The sequence below is a fragment of the Tachypleus tridentatus genome, chromosome 10, assembly GCF_004210375.1.
Source record: "Tachypleus tridentatus isolate NWPU-2018 chromosome 10, ASM421037v1, whole genome shotgun sequence".
Taxonomy (NCBI): domain Eukaryota; kingdom Metazoa; phylum Arthropoda; class Merostomata; order Xiphosura; family Limulidae; genus Tachypleus; species Tachypleus tridentatus.
In genome coordinates, this window is record NC_134834.1 from 3,635,754 (window position 1) to 3,660,610 (window position 24,857).

The 24,857-nt window shown below is 32.4% G+C and overlaps 1 protein-coding gene across 8 annotated transcripts; it reads left to right on the top strand.

Moving 5' to 3' along the window:
* The first annotated feature begins 265 nt into the window (after positions 1-265).
* Positions 266-19,332, top strand: LOC143228651 (proton-coupled amino acid transporter 2-like). Of its 8 annotated transcripts, none has more exons than XR_013015375.1 (13): positions 277-1,008; positions 1,694-1,803; positions 2,440-2,642; positions 3,076-3,166; positions 5,081-5,169; positions 6,069-6,161; positions 6,646-6,730; positions 7,544-7,819; positions 10,188-10,363; positions 11,792-11,979; positions 13,922-14,050; positions 14,450-17,392; positions 17,450-19,332. XR_013015375.1 is itself a non-coding variant. In XM_076459889.1 (12 exons), exons 2-12 carry the CDS (start codon positions 1,702-1,704, stop codon positions 14,566-14,568), a joined length of 1,551 nt encoding a protein of 516 aa, XP_076316004.1. In that variant the 5' UTR covers positions 277-1,008; positions 1,694-1,701; the 3' UTR covers positions 14,569-19,332. The 8 variants fall into 8 exon arrangements, 4 of the variants coding, with proteins under 4 accessions (XP_076316007.1, XP_076316004.1, XP_076316006.1 ...); XR_013015376.1 differs by having other exon boundaries at positions 14,450-17,219; XR_013015374.1 differs by having other exon boundaries at positions 14,450-17,047; positions 17,162-19,332.
* The last annotated feature ends 5,525 nt before the right edge of the window (positions 19,333-24,857 follow it).

Here is a 24,857-nt window from a genome sequence, read left to right on the forward strand (position 1 = left end):
TACATATGTTTCTATTACGTCCATGTACAATATACGTACTAAGTGTGGTAACAGTTACCACACCTGACTACATATGTTTCTATTACGCCCATGTACAATATACGTACTAAGTGTGATAACAGTTACTTCATCTTACTAGAGATGTTTCTATTACGTCCATGTACAATATACGTACCAAGTGTGATAACAGTTACTTCATCTTACTACAGATGTTTCTATTACGTCCATCTTAAATAACGAAACTGAGATGTTTATGAACTGAAATTCTTCGCTTGTTGTTTGTTAAATGTGAGAATTCTCTTTGTTGAAAATATTCAATTTCGATATGTTAAGATTTAGTATTACCATATAGTAAACATAGAGGTCGCTGTGATGAATCTATAAATAACTAGTCTACAAAGAAGTGACCACAAATAATAATCGAACCTGAGAAAACAAAAATAAACTAATAATCAAGTGTACGCAGAAAAATGAAAACAGATCAATATGAAACTCGTGATCAGTACTATAATTAATTATTGTAATAATATATATACTTTAAGTTATAATAATATAAATGTACATATTTGTGTTTTAGCACATGAAAAGTAAGATAAACAGGGCCGTGTCATTTCTGTGTATTAAAATTAATAAAATGCAACACATATTCTACTCTTGTGGTGTGCACAAATTTTGTAAGCTAACAAAGGATGACTACGATCGGCTACACTTGTCATCGGCCATTTGTTTTAGGCCTATTTATATTTTAAATCATTGTTTTTAATAGTTCCAACCTGCTTATGAAACACGGAGTTAGATCAACACCATACAGGTATTTGTATGAGGATAACAATGGTTAGATTTGAGTAATATACCACTACGTTTGGAAATTTCCACTGGTCATAGTACATGTCTGATAAACATGAGTATGAACCAACCCAACACGTCACCAATATATATTGTTTCATTCAGTGAACCGAACGTTGTATTAATCAGTTGTGAGAACTTACTAAAGGACAATATCATAAGGTTTGTTATACTTGGTTTTAATTCATAACCAAATCTATACATTAAGAATACGAGTATGAAATACGAAAATCGCAGGTTAGGAAGGAGTTCAAACATTATGACACCCCAACAGTTGTTCTCTTTAGAAATGTTCTTACAGTGTAACATCTTGTGTAATATTGGTGTTCTATTTAGAAATGTTCTTACAGTGTAACATCTTGTGTAATATTGGTGTTCTATTTAGAAATGTTCTTACAATATAACATCACGTTTAATATTGGTGTTCTCTTTAGAAATGTTCTTACAGTGTAACATCTTGTGTAATATTGGTGTTCTATTTAGAAATGTTCTTACAATATAACATCACGTTTAATATTGGTGTTCTCTTTAGAAATGTTCTTAGTGTAACATCTTGTGTAATATTGGTGTTCTATTTAGAAATGTTCTTACAATATAACATCACGTTTAATATTGGTGTTTTATTTAGAAATGTTCTTACAGTGTAACATCACGTTTAATATTGGTGTTCTATTTAGAGATGTTTTTAAACTGTAACATCTTGTGTAATATTAGTGTTCTCTCTAGAAATGTTCTTAAATTATAACATCTTGTGTAATGTTGGTGTTGTCTTTAGAAATGTTATTAAACTATTACGTTTTGTTTAAGGTGAATTTTGTTATTAACTAAAGTTATACGTTCTGTGTAGGAAAAAAAATGAGTGTATTAAGTGACCTAGAGAAAGCTACAGTGACTGCAATCAAAAAACTAAATGGATCAGATGTAATGAAAGTCAGTATGGATTCAGGCCACGTAACTGTAAGTATGACAGTTAAACTAGTATGGATTCAGGCCACGTAACTGTAAGTATGACAGTTAAACTAGTATGGATTCAGGCCACGTAACTGTAAGTATGACAGTTAAACTAGTATGGATTCAGGCCGCGTAACTGTAAGTATGACAGTTAAACTAGTATGGATTCAGGCCACGTAACTGTAAGTATGACAGTTAAACTAGTATGGATTCAGGCCGCGTAACTGTAAGTATGACAGTTAAACTAGTATGGATTCAGGCCACGTAACTGTAAGTATGACAGTTAAACTAGTATGGATTCAGGCCGCGTAACTGTAAGTATGACAGTTAAACTAGTATGGATTCAGGCCACGTAACTGTAAGTATGACAGTTAAACTAGTATGGATTCAGGCCACGTAACTGTAAGTCCGACAGTTAAGCCAGTATGGATTCAAACCACTTTACTGTAAGTATGACAGTTAAACCAATATATTTTTTTACGTAAGTAAAATTGATATATTATGAACGGTAATGGTCAAGTATCGACTTTGTTGAGTTACTAAAACTGTTATGTTTGAGAACATAAAAGATCACTAGTGTTACAAATGTGTGTTCACCTTTATTAAAATGTTACCTTGACTACTGATCTGGTGTGTGGATAGAAAACGAAGAGCTCCTCACCGGGAAGAAGCCTTGGTAATAAGAATCCAGAGAAAGGTGCATTGCTAGTAGCTTCTGATGGTGAAACTTATATGACAAGAAATGTTTCATCCTGTGAATATGAGAGCCAGCCCCACTCTGTTGATGCTGAAGAGACAGTGCAGCTCCAAGGGTCCCGGGAAGAGAAACGTTTTCATAAGACAACGTAACGAATTTCATTATTATATCTTTAATTTTAATTCAACATATTCTGTCTTTGGTAGCAAGAAATTAGTTAGTATGTCATATTAAGACTGTCCATCTTTAAGAATCTAAAATATTCGTTGCATAATCTTAATGTAGCATGAAGTATTACATTTTTACATTACCGACATATTTGTCAGTATCTCGCATCATGAAACATTACATACTTATATTACTTGGATATTGGTCAGCATCTTGTATCGCGAAGTGTTACGTATATTACTGACACATTTTTGTACGTTACATCATATTACTGAGATATTTGTCAGCATCTTGTATCAGGTGATAAGATATATCTAATCATAGTTCTGGCTCTCAGGTAGTGTGAAGTTATGAAATATAGTTTAGTGAATCATTATTAACTGAAAAGGAAAACACTTTCCTGTTTCTTCTAGGAATTGTGAGACTCTGATGAATTTCCTGAAAGGAAACACAGGAGCTGGAATTTTGGCCCTTCCAAATGGGTTTATGAACGCTGGCCTGCTGGTAATATACTTATAATACTTATGAAAATCTAACTCACTATGGTTTATGAACGCTGGCCTGCTGGTAATATACTTATAATACTTATGAAAATCTAACTCACTATGGTTTATGAATGCTGGCCTGCTGGTGATATACTTATAATACTTATGAAAGTCTAACTCACTATGGTTTATGAATGCTGGCCTGCTGGTAATATACTTATAATACTTATGAAAATCTAACTCACCATGGTTTATGAATGCTGGTCTGCTGGTAATATACTAATAATACTTATGAAAGTCTAACTCACTATGGTTTATGAATGCTGGTCTGCTGGTAATATACTAATAATACTTATGAAAATCTAACTCACTATGGTTTATGAATGCTGGCCTGCTGGTAATATACTTATAATACTTATGAAAATCTAACTCACTATGGTTTATGAACGCTGGCCTGCTGGTAATATACTTATAATACTTATGAAAATCTAACTCACTATGGTTTATGAATGCTGGTCTGCTGGTAATATACTAATAATACTTATGAAAGTCTAACTCACTATGGTTTATGAATGCTGGTCTGCTGGTAATATACTAATAATACTTATGAAAGTCTAACTCACTATGGTTTATGAATGCTGGTCTGCTGGTAATATACTAATAATACTTATGAAAGTCTAACTCACTATGGTTTATGAATGCTGGTCTGCTGGTAATATACTAATAATACTTATGAAAGTCTAACTCACTATGGTTTATGAATGCTGGTCTGCTGGTAATATACTAATAATACTTATGAAAGTCTAACTCACTATGGTTTATGAATGCTGGTCTGCTGGTAATATACTAATAATACTTATGAAAATCTAACTCACTATGGTTTATGAACGCTGGCCTGCTGGTAATATACTTATAATACTTATGAAAGTCTAACTCACTATGGTTTATGAATGCTGGCCTGCTGGTAATATACTTATAATACTTATGAAAATCTAACTCACTATGGTTTATGAATGCTGGCCTGCTGGTAATATACTTATAATACTTATGAAAATCTAACTCACTATGGTTTATGAATGCTGGCCTGCTGGTAATATACTTATAATACTTATGAAAATCTAACTCACTATGGTTTATGAATGCTGGCCTGCTGGTAATATACTTATAATACTTATGAAAATCTAACTCACTATGGTTTATGAATGCTGGCCTGCTGGTAATATACTTATAATACTTATGAAAATCTAACTCACTATGGTTTATGAATGCTGGCCTGCTGGTAATATACTTATAATACTTATGAAAATCTAACTCAGTATGGTTTATGAATGCTGGCCTGCTGGTAATATACTTATAATACTTATGAAAATCTAACTCACTATGGTTTATGAATGCTGGCCTGCTGGTAATATACTTATAATACTTATGAAAATCTAACTCACTATGGTTTATGAATGCTGGCCTGCTGGTAATATACTTATAATACTTATGAAAATCTAACTCACTATGGTTTATGAATGCTGGCCTGCTGGTGATATACTTATAATACTTATGAAAATCTAACTCACTATGGTTTATGAACGCTGGCCTGCTGGTAATATACTTATAATACTTATGAAAATCTAACTGGTTAACTAACTATTGTTCACGTTGATCAAGATGATGATTTCTATAATAAGTCAGCTACTGAAGATAAAATTCAAATATATTTACTAGTTATCTCACGGAATCTTCTGAGATTAGGTTGACAAATGAATATGAAATGTTAGTAGATCCACACCATCTTGCATTCAGTTATTATAAATCATATGGGAACAAAGTGAAAACATTACTTTAAAGTATAAATGGCTTAGTGCCCTATTTCAGTAAATGTAATATGAAAACAATTCATTATAAATAAATGTTTAGGTTAATAGATGTTTCTGTTCCACAGGTAGGAACGCTGGGGATTCCGTTTATGGCACTTCTCTGTACACACTGCATGCATACCTTAGTACACTGTAGCCGCCATCTATCTTCCAAGTAAGAAACGTTATTGTATCTCAAACACCAAATTGATGGTCTTAAACTGATTATCTATTTATTTTAGATATTCAAATATTTATCTAAAACACTTATCAAGGTGGATGTACAGGAATTTTCTAAACTGTGTCAGAAGTAGATCTTTTTTAAAATATTATGTATTCATAAAAATTCAAATTATAATTCGTTAATACTTTGTGATAAAATATTGAAGGCCAGGTGGTTTCGGAACTCGAATCGTAATCAGACGTTTGCGGGTTCGAAACCACACATGCTCGCCTTTTCAGCCGTGGGGGCGTTCAATCCCACTATTCGTTGGCAAAAAAGTAGCCCAAGAGTTGGCGGTGGGTGGTGATGACTAGCTGCCTTCCCTCTAGTCTTACACCGCTAAATTAGGGACGGCTAGTGCAGATAGCCCTCGAGTAGCTTTGTGCAAAATTCAAACAAACAAACAAATACTGAAAAACACTTGATTTAAAATATACGCATGTCAGTTGTAGAAGTGATCTTTGTGTAATGTGACAAAAATAGAAACAGTTCATTAGGGCTCTGACATTGTTGACTAATATAATAATAAACAGTACGCACAATATTCCAATGTTGCGTAAACAGTTTTACTGTATACGATTGTCCTAAGATATTTACTATTGTTGTTTGCTATAGAACTGAAGTGAACATTTATTATCCCTACTCATAACGAACAGCGCTATAAAGAATTTGATAATTTATCGGTTTTTTTGTTAGTAATTTGTAAAATATCGTTGTGCTGCAAACAATTAATGTGTTACGTTATAATCTCTTGTCGTGAGGACAAAGAAAACATTGTTGGTTAATGTAGGCACGTGAATAAGTAATAATCTTATAGTTATTTACCCTAACTTTCTTAACACTGATTTTAGACTTGGACAGGACTCACTGGACTATTCCAAAGTTGCTTTGTATGCTTGTAAACTCGGCCCAGCACCTATTCAGAAATATGGTAGGACGGCAAGGTAAAGTAAACATATCACAGAATAATAAGGTAAGACGAAAGCATCACAGAATATGAAGGTAAGACAAAAATATCACAGAACAGCGAGATAAGCCAAATATATCACAGAATATCAAGGTAAGACAAACATATCACAGGATAAAACGGTAAGACAATAAATATCACATAATATCAAGATAAGACTAAAATACCACAGAATGTTAGGTTTAGTAAAAAACAAGACAATAAAACATTAATCAGTAATTTTATAAAACCTTAACATAGGGACAAAAATATAACAAAGTACACAAAACGTATATTTTTTAAAATATATATAAATGTTGATAACTTAATGAAATTAATCTAGAATTTTTTTCTATTTATTGCATCCAATTCTTCGTTAATTTAATTTCATTTACAAAAATTAGCAGATGTTTCTATCAAACTAACAAATGTCAAGACGTACAATTGAGTATAATTGAGAAATATTTGTTGTCTTTTAATAGGAGAATCATTAACGTTTTTCTGATGGTCACACAATTTGGTTTCTGCTGTATATATTTGGTGTTTGTGTCTACCAATATTATGCAGGTAATTTATATTAAAATTAATTATCTACTATAATTCAAATATTCCGTTTTTAATTCTGTTTTAGGTATGTTACTAAGGTAGATGTTACGTCTTAAAATTAAAATATTTACTATTTTGTTTCTTTTCGAGTAGATTCTCAAAGATGTTTAGATGTTTGTTTGAAGTTCTTTAAAAAAAAATAAAATCTACATGACAGATTTCTGAGCTCGCCATCCCCAGTTGTGAAAGTGATATCAATAGAGAGTTGCCAGTTAGTCAACTCACCCACCGCTAACGCACTCTTGGGCTACTGTTTACCAATGAATATTAAAACTGGCCGTCACATTATAATGTTCCCATGGCTGAAAAGGCAAACACATTCAGTGATAAGATATGAACCCGTGGGCCACAAATTATGAATCAACTGCCTTAATCATTAGGCCTCCTAGGCCTAATTTAGTTACTTAGGCCTAAATTATTATACTTTCAAAAATGAATAATAATTAGTTTAAAACATTAACTTTTGTCTTCATTTCGTAAATAGTATCTATAGATCTTAACAAACCATCATAAGCTATCTACAAGTTTATACATGTGACTGTAGTAATGGAACAAAACTGAAAATACTAGTATTATATCTTCAGGTCAGTATCACATTTTTAGGTCGCTAACACGACTTAAGGTCAGTAACTCATCTTCAGTCAGTATTCAGGTAATCATATTAAGGGATAAAGGAAACGTCTTAATTATTAGTAAATATTTCATATGTATGAGAGTATATGTATACATATGCGATTCATATACCAGTCAAATGCTCTTTGTTTCTCTCTGCAGGTTGTACTAGATTACACTGATGTAAATATAAGTGTATACGGTTATCTCACCATCCTGCTTCCCTTTGTTCTCTTGTTAACTATGTTTCGGAATCTACGACACTTAGCCCTAGCATCGGCAGTTGCAAATGTCCTCCAGATCTTGGGATTGTGTATCATCTTTACCGACTTATTTCACAACTTGCCACCTACAACATCAAGACCACTGTCTGCATCCATATCAAAATTTCCGCTGTATTTTGGCACGACAATATTTGCTTATGAAGGAATTGGAGTTGTAAGTGTTGTTAAAATTGTAATTGTGATCTTAAAAAAAGAATAATTATTTTAATCATCTAATTTCTGAAAAAAGCATAAGAATTTAAACTTCGTTTTAACAGTTTAATTATTATTTTTGACAAACATCTGTTTAGATATTTTTATACATCAATTTCCGAACAAAGTAAGATGTATACTTAAATCGAATCTAAAAATCAACCTAGTATTGGTGATGACTATAGCTGATTAAACCTAATTACATTACGTTCTTATTTATAAATATCATAATGTTGCGTCTCATCAGTTACCCTTTTTGTTAACAACATTTTTGCCCTTAATCCCAAAAATATCTCAGTTCGTAGGAAAAAAATTTAGGTTGGTTATAAAAACATAAATTAATTTAACAGCGCAAAGCAGTTTTTTATACCCCTCAAGGTGGATTCCTGTACGTGGTAGGGGGCTTCCTAGAGAAGGTTCTAAATATCTACCCACGTGTGCATCATGCGTGGCGACCCGCGAAGGGGAGGAAAGGATTCTGATGGTTCTAACACACCACTTTGACCTTTAATTCCTGTAGACATACGACCTTGGAATGCCTCCCACAGGGTCAGTTGGCCGGTCGACTTGGGCTAGGGTTAACCATAGTATGGTGGGTGGGGTTTTCTTTATTATGGATCCCCCAACTCAAAATAAAAATAAAATAATAAAATAACAGACCGCAGGTAAACAACCACATTTTGAAAATTGTAAACAGCCATCTTCAACCTCTTCAGCACCTGTAACTCATGTTTTGATATTACATTATTTATCAGACAAATATTTAGGACAAATGCCTCCCTTTTTATTCAGAAGGGACTAGAGGGACTTGCTGGGTATCCAAAGTCAGTCAAAAAACTTAGTTCTGGGAACATCTTAGTAAAAACATCCACTCCAAAACACAGTAAACTCCTCTTGCATTCGAAGGTCATCATTGGGAATGTACTCATTGAAGTTACTCCCCATGCTACTTTGAATTTGTCACGAGGAGTTATTGTTGAAAGGGATTTGAAGAACATCCCTGAATCAGAGATCATCGCTGGTTTCTCCACCCAAGTAGTTTCTGCAAAGATGGAATTATGATGCCGGCCAGTATCCTAATTTTGACGTTTACATCAGCATGTCCACCATCAACGAAGGTTATTTAAATTGCAAGGTATGGTCATATATTCCGAATCCTCTCAGATATTTCCAATGCCAACGGTTTGGTCACTCGAAGACATCATGTCGTGGTTCCTTGACGTGTGCTTGATGTAGTGGCAAAATGGACAGTCGCTGTAATGGGCAGTCGCTATTTTAATTGTAGTGGCTCTCACTCCTCTAACTTTTGTTCTTGCCCCAGATGGGTGGAGGAAGAAGAGGTACAACGTTTGGAAACGGTTCACAACTTTTCTTACCCCGAGGCTCGAAAGTTACTATAAGCTGTGTACTTATATCGAATTTAAAAATCAAATAGTATTAGTAATGACTATAGCTCATTAAATACATTATGTTTTTATTTATAAATATCATAATGTTGTGTTTCATCAGTTACTTAACCTTTCTGTTAACATCGTTTTTGGCCATAATCCCAATAATATCTCACTAGGCTCAGTCCATGGAAGAGATTTAAATCAGTTATAAATATATAAATTAACTAACAGTGCAAATAAGTTTTTTTATAATTAAAGTATTATAACTAAAATAGAAAAATAGATAATAAAATTATATATATTCAACATCGCAACCAAGTTTATGAATATTTATTTTCCACCTGGGGTACTTGCAAGTTATCAAAAAACTATTTGAAGTGAAACTTTTGGTATGTTTTTGTATTGTTGTTTGGGTTCTATTGTGTTACATTGGATGTTGGAAGAAACTTGGAATAAACAATCGTTAATCGAATTTCTAATTTACTGCCATACCCCATACGGCTCGGCATGGCCAGGTAGGTTAAGGCGTTTGACTCGTAATCTCAGGTTTGCGGGTTCGAATCCCCATCGCACCAAACATGCTCGCCCTTTCAGCCGTGGGGGCGTTATAATGTGAAGGTCAATCCCACTATTCGTTGGTAAAAGAGTAGCCCAAGAATTTGCGGTGGTTGGTGATAACTAGCTGCCTTCTCTCTAGTCTTACACTGCTAAATTAGGGACGGCTAGCGCAGATAACCCTCGTGTAGCTCTGCGCGAAATTCAGAAACAAATTACTGCCGTACGTAAAATTAGGAAACGTGTAACTTCTTCGTATATTGGTTTAAATGGAGACGATGGTTTTATCATGCGAGGCAAAATAAATCAGTCAGTTTAAGGGTTTTAACTAGAGATACAGAAGTACATAAATGCATACAATGTTAAGTCCGAATTTTGTTTTAGATTCTTCCTATCGAAAATGAAATGAAAACCCCGGAAGATTTTGGTGGTTGTAATGGAGTTTTGAACACTGGGATGGTGTTTATATCTTGTTTGTACGTCGCAATGGGTTTTTTTGGATATCTGAAATATGGAGAGGAAGTGGCTGGAAGTATAACTTTAAATCTGCCTGCCAGGCCGTAAGTTTCTCTTAATTATTAACATGTAAATCTGCCTGCCAGGCCGTAAGTTTCTCTTAATTATTAACATGTAAATCTGCCTGCCAGGCCGTAAGTTTCTCTTAATTATTAACATGTAAATCTGCCTGCCAGGCCGTAAGTTTCTCTTAATTATTAACATGTAAATCTGCCTACAGACCGTAAGTTTCTCTTATTTATTAACATGTAAATCTGCCCACAGAGCGTAAGTTTCTCTTATTTATTAACATGTAAATCTGCTTACAGACCTAAGTTTCTCTTATTTATTAACATGTAAACCTGCCTACAGACCGTAAGTTTCTCTTATTTATTAACATGTAAATCTGCCCACAGACCGTAAGTTTCTCTTATTTATTAACATGTAAATCTGCCTACAGACCGTAAGTTTCTCTTATTTATTAACATGTAAATCTGCCTACAGACCTAAGTTTCTCTTAATTATTAACATGTAAATCTGCTTACAGACCGTAAGTTTCTCTTATTTATTAATATGTAAATCAGCCCACAGACCGTAAGTTTCTCTTATTTATTAACATGTAAATCTGCCTACAGACCTAAGTTTCTCTTATTTATTAACATGTAAATCTGCCCACAGACCGTAAGTTTCTCTTATTTATTAACATGTAAATCTGCCCACAGACCGTAAGTTTCTCTTATTTATTAACATGTAAATCTGCCTACAGACCTAAGTTTCTCTTATTTATTAACATGTAAATCTGCCTACAGACCTAAGTTTCTCTTATTTATTAACATGTAAATCTGCCCACAGACCGTAAGTTTCTCTTATTTATTAACATGTAAATCTGTCTACAGACCGTAAGTTTCTCTTATTTATTAACATGTAAATCTGCCTACAGACCTAAGTTTCTCTTATTTATTAACATGTCAATCTGCCTAGAGACCGTAAGTTTTTCTTAATTATTAACATGTAAATCTGCCTACAGACCTAAGTTTCTCTTAATTATTAACATGTAAATCTGCCTACAGACCGTAAGTTTTTCTTAATTATTAACATGTAAATCTGCCTACAGACCGTAAGTTTCTCTTATTTATTAACATGTCAATCTGCCTACCAGATCATTTTTCTTAACTATTAATATGTAAATCTGCCTACCAAACCACTTCTCTTAACTATTAACATGTAAATCTGCCTACCAGATCGTAAGTTTTTCTTAACTATTAACATGTAAATCTGTCTGAAAAATTCTAAGTCTCAGCCCCATCTAAACACTGATATTTTATCAAGTTTAAGGTCTAAATTGTAACAATAACTTAACCCTTATTGTGTCAAACATAGGGTTTCAACTCTATTAACCATTAATGTTTGATTGTAAAAGGTAGCTTTCTACCAAAGTGTTTCTTTTCTTTTAATATTTGAAAATGGTAATTATTTCATTCCAAAACATTCAGGATATATGAGCTTGTTCGAGTGATATTCGCCGTATCTGTCTTTCTATCATACCCTCTTCAGTTTTATGTTCCTCTCAAGTTCATCTGGCCTTTCATCAAAAAGAAGAAAAAGTTAGACACGACAATGTCCTTGAACATGCAACAACTTCTGGAGCATCTCCTCAGGGCATCACTTGTTCTGTTAACATGTAAGACCGCTTGATTGGGAAGAAATTCTCTCTTTACACTAAACTTTCGCAAGTCATTATGTGCTTATATCTCTTTATGAACATTCTAATAATGTCACACAGTTCATTAAACACAATAGTCCTAGAGGGAAGAAAGTGTTATAGTATTGTTAACACTATAGGATATCACTTCAAACAGATAATTTCTCCACAAGGGGATCGAGGGCTAAGTGGAGGGAAAATCTGTTTTAACCAGTTTTACCGCTTGTTAGTCAGTCAATGGACACCTAACTCACTTTACATAAGAGACGCTTAAAGTTTCGATCTATCAGTCAGTCAATAGACACCTAACTGACTTTACATAAGAGACGCTTAAAGTTTCGATCTGTACAGTCGTGACGTCAGTAAAAAGTGCGCATGCAATGAATAACGAGAAGAGTTATGCACTTTTTAGGCTACAACACAGCATGAGATGTGAACTTCAAAACCAAAATATTCTACAGGATATGTTATAACACTGCTACAGAACCATGTAAGTTTCACAGTAGACTGTGTTATCCTATAAGACATAATATTCTACAGGATATGTTATAACACTGCTACAGAACCATGTAAGTTTTACAGTAGACTGTGTTATCCTATAAGACATAATATTCTACAGGATATGTTATAACACTGCTACAGAACCCTGTAAGCTATGCAATAGACTGTGTTATCCTATAAGATATAATATTCTACAGGATATGTTATAACATTGCTAGCACAAAACCATGTTAGTTCTACAATAGAATATTTTATCCTATAAGACATAATATCCACAGGATATGCTATAACATTGCTACCACAGAATCCTATAAGTACTTCAATAGAATGCCTTGTTTCGAATTACAGTGTTTATTATTGGATGTTTCTTTTCTATTTTCAGAAAATCATTTAACATACAACAAACTGTATAATTCTTCCACAAGGCAAAACTGAACATTAATTTTGGCGACGGTAGTCGAACGCAAAAGCGACAAATTTCCACGCAGTGTGACATACCAATAATTTGAGCTGAGGGGTGTGGTAGGGGCTGCTCGAAGTTAAACCGTAATAGTCAGTTTTGCGTATTATATTGTACTAGCAGAAATTCCCGCCCAACATGGAAGGTTTTTAGGCCTGTGGTGTTTTCTGTAATTGTCTGACATTTCTAGAACAACGAATTCATACTTGATATTCAACACTGTTCATCATCCGTGAGAAAAACTTATTTTATTTAAACTTTAGTTTAAAACGAGCTATCGTCACAGCATTACATCACAGAGTAGAATTTGTTGTAGAGTTTATTTGTAGACACAGTTATCAATAAAAGTGTCTTGCTTTTCTGTTCCAACACTCAAGAGGTTTTCACTAAACAAAACAAATTAATATTTTTTATTGCTTTGTATCTGAAACTTACTCCTTTTTGTTTATTTGTAATTTTTATTAGTTAAATCTGAAACATTTTATTGTTGTCGAAATTTCAATTGTTTTATTTATTCCTCATCTATAAAAATACTGACTAGTTATAAAAATATTAACCAGTTATGATTGGTGATGTTCGGTGAGATTGTTTCTGAGTCTCGGACGTATACATCTCAAGCTTCATTATAATGAGATTTTAAATCCTAAGACGTCTTGAAATATATTAAACTCAACTATTTTATGGGATATATTTATATGTCCTTTTTTATATATCCTAATTTTTTGTACTTTTCAGCCTTTAAACTACTTTAGAAATTGTACTTTATCCTCATAAAAATCCTTCAGAACCATAAGTAATTCAGTAGAATACTATTCCACACATATTCTTGAAAATCTGTTATTTACATAATATAATTGACGAAGCCTGATTTCATAACTCAGATAATAAACGGTAGACAGATCGTATTATTAATAACAACCTACATTGTGCCAATAATAAAGACCATTTACAAACTTATAGATCTCCTGGCTTTAGCCATTCCGAAATTAGATTTATTTATTTCTCTTGTGGGAGCCTTTGCCAGCAGCTGTCTAGCGATGGTGTTTCCTTGCATATTGGAAGTGATTGTTTTTTGGGATGGCGAAATGGGTAAGTGACAGAAATATGAAGTTCATTACGATAAAATCATTAAATTTTTATTACGTACGTTTTTACATAAAAATATTCAGGTAGTATATTTCTTCTAAAAATCGTGTTATATTTAATTATTTTATTTTTATATGGTAAAATACTAAATCATTTTATATGTAGATACCTTCAGACATATATAAATAATTATTTTTTTAATAATTGTACTGCTGTGAAAAATATCATTTGAAAGAAAAGTAACCTTTGGCATAAAACAAACAACATCTAGTTTTAAATAACCTGAGAATTTTGTGACCTAAGGTAATGACGTAATAAAAAAAATTCAATTTATATTTTAATTTTAATTTCGATATACCATCACTGTCTAGATTAGTAATGTGATTATTTTTGTTTTCTTAGGTCGTTTTAAGTGGGTTTGTCTTGTGGCAAAAAACGTATTTATAGCTGCTTTTGGAGCGTTTGGTTTTGCTACAGGAACTTATGCAAGTATCAAAGCGATTGTGGCAGCTTTTTCATAAGCTTAATTATAGCGGGTTTTTGGTTGGCCTAGGAAAAGAAGGTAAAATAACACATGTTCGTTGTTGGCTTGTCCAGAAGAACAGGATTACTTGTAGAAGTATATTATTCACAATAGTCCAGGAAGAGAAGGAACATTAATGTTATACATATGACTCACATATAACTATATCCATGATAAGTACATATCGTTATGCCTATGACATATGCATAACATTACACACGCACAAATCTATCACTATTTTCTCAAACTTTACTTTTTTACCTATGGTTGTCTGTAAGAAAATAAAACTTTCCATGAACAATAACACATACTACGATACATATCTTCTCGTGTTGCTACTATGACACGTTTTAATATATCTCTTCCGATCGATTTTAAAGTTCAGTTGATAATACAGTTATGATCACTTGGTGTTATTTTCTTTTTAAAATGTGATCAACTTTATTTTAGAGTTTACCATTATTTTATTTAATGTTTATCTATGTCTATGTGTGTAGGTGTGTAGTCTTGTTTAAAAAAAAAAAGAATTGTAAAGAAATTGTTACTTACTATACATATACAATTATTGTTGTATAAAGACGGGTATAAATAATTTAAAGACTAAGCCTAAAGGAAAGCAATGAATGTTTAGGATGGCATGAAATTCTCCTATGTTATCTTAGCGTCGACCATCTTTATTGGTTCATTCAGTATTATAGAGATAAGCGTTAGATGCAAGTAAATAGGACATTTGACAAATATACAAAGGTTTTGCATAGGATTTGAAAGTATTATTACTTATTGATCGAGGTTGTTAGTTTTAAAGCTTTACAGTATCATTGATAAAATACATATAAAATGTCTTGAATGAATATAAATTATGAAATGCCTTTTATTTTAGATCAAATTAAGTAATAGTTAGACTGTACGTAATGCTATTTGTTATTAAAAATATTTATCTGTTTAATGACAACACACAATTATGGAATATTATCTTTTATTGTACGTAAATTAATATTCAAATTATAGTTAGAAAAAAGAAAAATATTATCTCAGAAACGAACGCTTTTGTCAGACTGTCAATACATTAAACATTACCGTTGGTTTTGTCGATAAGAATGATTGTCGAGCAGAGAAATCAATAATCAAGGAGGTTCATATAGATTTATGTAAACATTTTCGTCATCCTGTAAAGTTATTTTTCTATGTCGTAGTCTCTAAGAGCCTAACTTATATAAATACGTATCTATATGAATAAAGGAAGAATTTCTGTTCTATTAAAGCGAGTAAGTGAAAAATAAAACACACGTTATTCTAGTAAATATTTCTGTTCTATTAAAGCGAGTAGGTGAGAAATAAAACACACAATGTTCTAGTAAATATTTCTGTTCTATTAAAGCGAGTAGGTGAAAAATAAAACACACAATGTTCTAGTAAATATTTCTGTTCTATTAAAGCGAGTAGGTGAGAAATAAAACACACAATGTTCTAGTAAATATTTCTGTTCTATTAAAGCGAGTAGGTGAGAAATAAAACACACATTGTTCTAGTAAATATTTCTGTTCTATTAAAGCGAGTAAGTGAAAAATAAAACACACGTTGTTCTAGTAAATATTTCTGTTCTATTAAAGCGAGTAGGTAAAAAATAAAACACACATTGTTCTAGTAAATATTTCTGCTCTATTAAAGCGAGTAAGGGAAAAATAAAACACATTGTTCTAGTAAATATTTCTGTTCTATTAAAGCGAGTAGGTGAAAAATAAAACACATATTATTCTAGTAAATATTTCTGTTCTATTAAAGCTAGTAGGTGAAAAATAAAACACACGTTGTTCTAGTAAATATTTCTGCTCTATTAAAGCGAGTAGGTGAAAAATAAAACACATTGTTCTAGTAAATGTTTCTGTTCTATTAAAGCGAGTAGGTGAAAAATAAAACGCACATTGTTCTAGTAAATATTTCTGCTCTATTAAAGCGAGTAAGTGAAAAATAAAACACATTGTTCTAGTAAATATTTCTGTTCTATTAAAGCGAGTAGGTGAAAAATAAAACACACGTTGTTCTAGTAAATATTTCTGCTCTATTAAAGCGAGTAGGTGAAAAATAAAACGCACATTGTTCTAGTAAATATTTCTGCTCTATTAAAGCGAGTAAGTGAAAAATAAAACACATTGTTCTAGTAAATATTTCTGTTCTATTAAAGCGAGTAGGTGAAAAATAAAACACACGTTGTTCTAGTAAATATTTCTGCTCTATTAAAGCGAGTAGGTGAAAAATAAAACGCACATTGTTCTAGTAAATATTTCTGCTCTATTAAAGCGAGTAGGTGAAAAATAAAACGCACATTGTTCTAGTAAATATTTCTGCTCCATTAAAGCGAGTAAGTGGAAAATAAAACACATTGTTCTAGTAAATGTTTCTGTTCTATTAAAGCGAGTAGGTGAAAAATAAAACACACATTGTTCTAGTAAATATTTCTGCTCTATTAAAGCGAGTAGGTGAAAAATAAAACGCACATTGTTCTAGTAAATATTTCTGCTCTATTAAAGCGAGTAAGTGAAAAATAAAACACATTGTTCTAGTAAATGTTTCTGTTCTATTAAAGCGAGTAGGTGAAAAATAAAACACACGTTATTCTAGTAAATATTTCTGTTCTATTAAAGCGAGTAGGTAAAAAATAAACAAACATTGTTCTAGTAAATATTTCTGTTCTATTAAAGCGAGTAGGTGAGAAATAAAACGCACATTGTTCTAGTAAATATTTCTGTTCTATTAAAGCGAGTAGGTGAAAAATAAAACACACGTTATTCTAGTAAATATTTCTGTTCTATTAAAACGAGTAGGTAAAAAATAAACAAACATTGTTCTAGTAAATATTTCTGTTCTATTAAAGCGAGTAGGTGAAAAACAATAAAACACACGTTATTTTACTAAATATTTCTTTCTGTTCTATTAAAGCGAGCCCCGCGCTAGTATAGCCGTATGTCTACGGCTCCCTCGGTGGGTTTAGCAGATGACACGATATGGCTTTACCGTAAGAAAACACACACTCTATCAAAGCGAGTAGGTAAAAAATAAAACATTATTGTAGAAGATAACTATTATATTTTGTTTTCATCTTCAGTTTATTTAAAGTGTTTTGTTCTTAATCATGTGTTTAGATTACGGGTGTTTAGTTTATCACATGGTGTTTATTACACATAAATTGTTGATAATATTGTGTTTCAATTATTAACATTTTCTGTGTTGTCTGGCGTTTATTTATGTTTTATTTCCAACAAAGTTTGCAACAACGTAATTGTAAAACGTATGGTTTGTCTTATAAACTTCCGTAAATACATGTCAAGGTATCTAATTACCATTAAAGCCTCATCCATCTATTGACACTTTATGTTTGGTGTTGTACTGTCTCTTTATTCAACAGTGGTTGAATAAAGTCAAATCCAAAACCGACTTTTTACCACATAAAACATGGGTAACGTTGAAGTCCATTATTTATTGGTAATTGAAATTATATATTATTAATGTAATTGGGTAAACCGTAATTCATTATATTAAGTTCTTGTAAAGCAATTCAAGAGTGAGTTTAGTAATTAACCATTTCTTAAAGCCCCCCAGTGGCTCAGCGGTATGTCAGCGGACTTACAACGCTAAAATCCGGGTTTCGACACCTGTGATTGGCGGAGCACAGATAGCCCATTGTGTAGCTTTGTGCTTAATTCAAAACAACACCAACCATTTCTTAAAAATTAGAGATACATACATTAAGGGCAAGCATAAGAATATGCTTTATGCATAATCCATAAAGCCAACCACTGTAACTACAGTTACATCTATACAATAAAACTCAGACTTTATGTATCACTTAACGTCTAAACCGTTGGTTGCACCGACTTCTAAGTGATGTCGAGACTTCCACAAATGTGAAAATTGTCACCCAACCCTCTACAGAACCCGAACATTTCTCGAAACCACTTTAATCAGGATACAGTAATAGCGATCCCCACATTTGGCATTTATTTACGTTAGAACACATAAATATATTAGCTCAAGCATTAACTTGCATTCTAGTTGCTGTCTAAATAAGGGTCCATGAAATCACTAAATTATGTCTAACGAATCGTCTCGACCTCAACGTTCAGATTAAGGCAAACTTTTTCAACCGAACCATTAGGAATTCTGGGTATTTTGTGAAAACACGTTTATGGGGATTTCTTGAAAGTGGCTCCTAAAATTGGTATCGGCGTTTTAATGGTTGTCTTGTTCAAATAATGGTTTTACTTGTAACAACGACATAATGGATGTTCAAATAATGGTTTTACTTGTAACAACGACATAATGGATGTTCAAATAATGGCTTTACTTGTAACAACGACGTAATGGATGTACAAATAATGGTTTTACTTGTGACAACGACATAATGGATGTTCAAATAATGGTTTTACTTGTAACAACGACATAATAGATGTTCAAATAATGGTTTTACTTGTAACAACGACATAATAAATGTTCAAATAATGGTTTTACTTGTAACAATGGCATAATAGATGTTTAATTAATGGTTTTAGTTGTAACAATGACATAATGGATGTTTAATTAATGGTTATACTTGTAACAATGGCATAATATATATCTCGTTTAAATAATGGTTATACTTGTAACAATGGCATAATATATATCTCGTTTAAATAATGGTTTTACTTGTAACAATGTTATTATAGCTGTCCTGTTCAAATAATGGTTTGTAAAGTATATAAATTGATTATAAAATAAGTTGGTGATATTAATTTTGTTATATAATTCTAAACATACATAAACGATTAAACATAAATATAGAAACTAAAGTTAAGTTGAAACACTACATAATGACCTCCTCCGAATCTACTGTAACACTGCCGTTAGTAGTACTAATTGCATACTGTGCCTTATTAAGACCATCCTCACCCAGCAACACACCTCTAATGAGTTTCACTACAATGTGACTCCTTCCTTTTCAGAACTATACAAGATAGCTTAGTATAATTGTAAATATACAAAATATTAACTTTAAAGCTTTGATTGTTACTGAAATGAAAGTTATAATTTTGATGACGTATTGATCTACATCAACCTCTGGTGGCTCGTTTGCGAACTACCTGCGCTCTGATGTTGTTTTCTCATTCTCTATCAACACGACCTCTTGTGCCATTTCACGGAACTATGAATTCTAGCAACACGCTCTCTGGTGAATAATACTCGAACTATGACGTAATTCTCTTGCAACTCGCCTTCTAGTATGACAAACTAGAAATGAGTTGTTATCCTCTGAACACCCCCCCCCATCAACTGAGGCAGCCAATCAACAGCTTGCCTTGCAATTGCTGCGATAATTTCTTTGTTATTAACCATGATTAATGTTCATGTGGAATAAAACCAGCACATCCCTCACTTGTAGCAGCCTTTGAGAGTTCTGAATGAATGCGGGTGTCTGTCTGCCCTCATGAAAACAATACACGTACGCCTTCTGTCATTACTGAGGTAGCCAATAGTTATATAAACCACTTTTGTAAGAAAATACGAAGTACCATACGTGTGTTTATTTTGTTAGATCGCTAGCTAGCTATGTATAAATTGATAAATATCAGTTCATTTTGGTGTTGATTAAACTGTTCATTTATCCATCCGTTTCTTATATGCATACGATGTAGGTATAATGCATAAAAATGCACATATTAGGAATTGCACATATTAGAAATTTAATAATGAACTACTTGTAATACTGAATTTTTCCAACACGTCAAACAAACTGCATTATGTACGTCTAACATTTTTATTCAGATGGAAATAAGTTTCATTCCAACAAATTTTATAATAACTGTAACCTACTACTAACATTAAAACTAAAAAAAATTACTGCCGTAACAACACATGCTACCTTTTTTTTATTATTATTATTTAAACAGTCTCCCAGTCGGCGGCAGTAAATTGACGGACTTACGACCTAAAATCCGGGGTTCGTTTTCCCTGAAGGGGCACAGTAGATAGCATAAAGTGCTGAAACAAATAGGCTTACTTAATGTATTTTACTTTGAACATATTTCCAGGTTTTAATATATATTTCTTATCGGTTTCTGTGCTGGTACTTTGATGTTGTAGTACTTCTTTAACGGTTTCTAGGATAGCGTAAATATTACTTTGAAGTTTTAATAATTTTTACATGTCTCTACGCATATTTAAATTTCGTTTTAGTTGATATTTTAATAATTTTTACATGTCTCTACGCGTATATAAATTTCGTTTTAGTACTTTTCCGGCAGATTTCTTGCACATACAATAAATAATCTGGGAGTCATTACTAAGCACCTACGTACATAATGTTACGTTTGGTATTGTTCCTGCTTCCATACGAATCATGTATCATCGAATATTATCTTCATTTTACGTAAATTTCAACCGAGGCTGCTTATCTTCCACGTATGTTTTCAATACCTAAATCAGGGTTTCTCAACCTATTGGTCGTCAGAACGGTAGAGAACAGACTTTCAAATAGCGATGTTTAAAAAGAAAAGACGTTAGCAAGCTAAGTTCTGATAACATCGTTGATTTTGAATGTTATTTTATTTTATTATTTTTTATCTTTAGAAATCAGAGTTGAATAACAACTAAAGCTAGATTTAGTAAGATTGGGGACTAAATAGTAGGTATGTGTAAGCTTTTAATTTAGATTTCAGTAGTGTAACATGTAATATAACGTTAGATTAGGCTTAGTACGCGTAACAGTTGTTTAGGCTTAGTTATAATTCAACTTACAATGAAATTAAACATCAGTGTTGTTCTTTTTAATAAATACAGTCTAAAACTAGTTAATTGTCAGACTCTGGCTTAACAGTGTTAACAACAGGTCATTGATATTTAATAATAGCATCAAAGGTTTATTGTAATTATGGAAATAATACATCAGTTAAAACTAGTTCTGGGTTTAAATGTTTCCAGTTGCGATTGATGCAACTAATGGGTTTTATTTGGGTACTCTGGGCTACTATACACTTTTAAAGAAACTAGTAGTAAGGATATTCAATTTATGTGTAGAGTTTGTAGATTGGAAGTTATCCTAACTAAATCTCAAGAAATAGATAGAAGTCTAAACTGTAGGAAATGACAACAGGACTTGGAGACATTCAGGAAGCTAGAAAGGGTAGTATTAGGGTTAAAAGTAGTGGACTTATTTGTAAACAGCAATTCTATTGAGCAACAAACTTTAGCCCTTGATGTATGTAGACAAGGCTCTGTTGGAGGGAAGGACAGCAAAAGTAATATATAAGGATATGAATTACGAACCTAAAGAGGTTATAGTCATAAATGAGCCCTTGACAACACATGTGAATAGAGAAGTGTCTGAGATAACTAGGGAGAAAAAAAGGTTATTCTATCCTGAGGCACAGGTGGAAGACGTAAGTGACAGAGTAAGAGACATAATGAAGGGGTAATGATGCAGTTTTTGTTGTGAACGTAGGGGCTAAGATACACATAAGAGTAAGTCAGAGGAACTGAACAGTTAAGTACAGTACGTTAATAAAAAACATTTAAAGGCCATAAATTAATTGTGTCAAGGATACTACCAATAATTCATTCTGGAGATGTCATTTTGAGTAGGTCTCTAGAGCTAAATGCTAGGCTGAAATTAATGTGTAAGGATGAACAGGTTAACTGGTTGGACTTATGGGATTAGTTCAGTGGAAGGAGGGAACTTTATGGAGTAGATGGTTTACGCTCAAATACGAAAGGTTTGGCATGTTTGTAATGTCTATTAACTCAGTTCTAAAGGACGTTTTGAACTAGCACTAGATAGTGGTGAGGACAAAGATAAACTAAATGAAACAAACTAAGATGTAGACAAACGTTTAGCCTAGGAAATCATTATAAAATTGTTATAAGAATAGCCTTAATTGTTACTACTGTAATGCTTGAACTATAAGAAATGCAACAATAACTTTAGAGCGTTAGCGGGATAAAAGATTTTAATATAATGGGAAATAACTGAAACATGGTTAAATGTAGATTATTGTGACGACAGAAGTTTCTTTGAAACACATGGTTACAGGTTATTTAATATGGATATAGTATTGAAGAGTGGTAAAGGAGTGGTTTTATATGTAAAATGTGAGTTACATCCTGTTAAAGTTGAGGATATTAAATATAACAGCAAAGAGACTGAATACATTTAAATTTCTGTTAGTGGATATCAAGGGGAAAGCCCTTAGTTGGAATGGATGGGTTACCCTATGAGGAGAGACTAAGATCCTAAAAGTTGTTTTCTCTTGAAATAAAAGGAGTCAGAGGGCATCTGATTAAGATTGTATAAAGGACAATGTTGATGTACAAACATTTTTCAAACTTAAGAGAAGTGAGAAGTATAGAACTAGAGGATACAAATATAGATTTAGACAAGGTAGAAGCCATTCTTGATGACGATAAATCCACTTGAAATAAAAATGTATCTCAGAAAGATGTTAACCTGAAGATGACCTAGGAATGTTGAAACGTTGTTCTCAGCTTATCAGTAAAAGTGTTAATACCCATACTAGCCGTTCTGAGATACAAGAAGAAGCCATCTTCAGCTAAGACAATTTTATTTCTCAAATAGAGTGATTGGTCTGTAGAATGGGTTGCCTTTGAATATTGTAAAGGCAGTACCTTTGAGTAAGTTTTAAAAAAACATTTAACAGTATTAGTTTGGCTTAAAGGATGGAATGGACAACCAAATCTCTTATTGTCTCAAAACATTACGTTATGCTATTATAGTTTATTTAGTAAACTAATTATTTTATTACTAATGCTACTCACTGACCATCATTGTCCACACACGGTTCCAGAAAAAAAGCTGAGAACCATTGATTGAGCTCACCTAAAAATTGTAAAATTAACCTGAATAAATGTCTTCTTTGCAAGAACAGATGTAACTCCAACATCAGTACCGTGGTTTTCTGGATGCATTTGGTGGTGAGTATTTTCATCGTTCATCTTAAAGTTCAAATCCTAACATTTTAACAGTTTTTTTCTGTTAAAGCATCACGTGTTAATTACTACACTAACAACCGATATCTCACTTTTTATGAATATTCATTATCCACTCTTATAATGGGCAATAACTCTGCTGTGTGCAAACATTTAAACAACTGGGAAATTTATGTTTAATAAGAGATAAACAGAAGGATATAAACAATACCATTTCTATAACTTACAGCACGTAGTTTGTTACGTCACCATCAACAGAAGGATATAAATAATACCATTTCTGTTGTTCCCACTAATACAGCGGTAAGTCTACAGTTTTACAACGCTAAAATTAAATTTCGATTCCCCTTGGTGGGCTCAGCAGATAAGCCCGATGTAGCTCTGCTATAAGAAAGCACACACCATTTCTCTAATTTACAACACATACGTCATTATCAACACAAAATAGAAACAATACAATTTCTCTAACATACAACACAGAGTTTGTTATGTTAGTATGAACAGAAGATAGAAACAGTACTATTTGTGTAACTTATAACACAGTTTGTTATGTTAGTATGAACAGAAGATAGAAACAGTACTATTTGTGTAACTTACAACACAGAGTTTGTTATGTTAGTATGAACAGAAGATAGAAACAGTACTATTTGTGTAACTTACAACACAGAGTTTGTTATGTTAGTATGAACAGAAGATAGAAACAGTACTATTTGTGTAACTTACAACACAGTTTGTTATGTTAGTATGAACAGAAGATAGAAACAGTACTATTTGTGTAACATACAACACAGTTTGTTATGTTAGTATGAACAGAAGATAGAAACAGTACTATTTGTGTAACTTACAACACAGAGTTTGTTATGTTAGTATGAACAGAAGATAGAAACAGTACTATTTGTGTAACTTACAACACAGTTTGTTATGTTAGTATGAACAGAAGATAGAAACAGTACTATTTGTGTAACATACAACACAGTTTGTTATGTTAGTATGAACAGAAGATAGAAACAGTACTATTTGTGTAACTTACAACACAGTTTGTTATGTTAGTATGAACAGAAGATAGAAACAGTACTATTTGTGTAACATACAACACAGTTTGTTATGTTAGTATGAACAGAAGATAGAAACAGTACTATTTGTGTAACTTACAACACAGTTTGTTATGTTAGTATGAACAGAAGATAGAAACAGTACTATTTGTGTAACATACAACACAGTTTGTTATGTTAGTATGAACAGAAGATAGAAACAGTACTATTTGTGTAACTTACAACACAGAGTTTGTTATGTTAGTATGAACAGAAGATAGAA

What these genes read in the sequence shown, in the direction of transcription:
- LOC143228651 (XM_076459889.1), top strand. Translation starts at nt 1,702, where the DNA reads ATGAGTGTATTAAGTGACCTAGAGAAAGCTACAGTGACTGCAATCAAA. An exon ending in TGGATTCAGGCCACGTAACT is followed by an intron (nt 1,804 to 2,439) that starts GTAAGTATGACA and finishes GTGTGTGGATAG; the next exon opens with AAAACGAAGAGCTCCTCACC. An exon ending in TTTTTGGGATGGCGAAATGG is followed by an intron (nt 14,051 to 14,449) that starts GTAAGTGACAGA and finishes TTGTTTTCTTAG; the next exon opens with GTCGTTTTAAGTGGGTTTGT.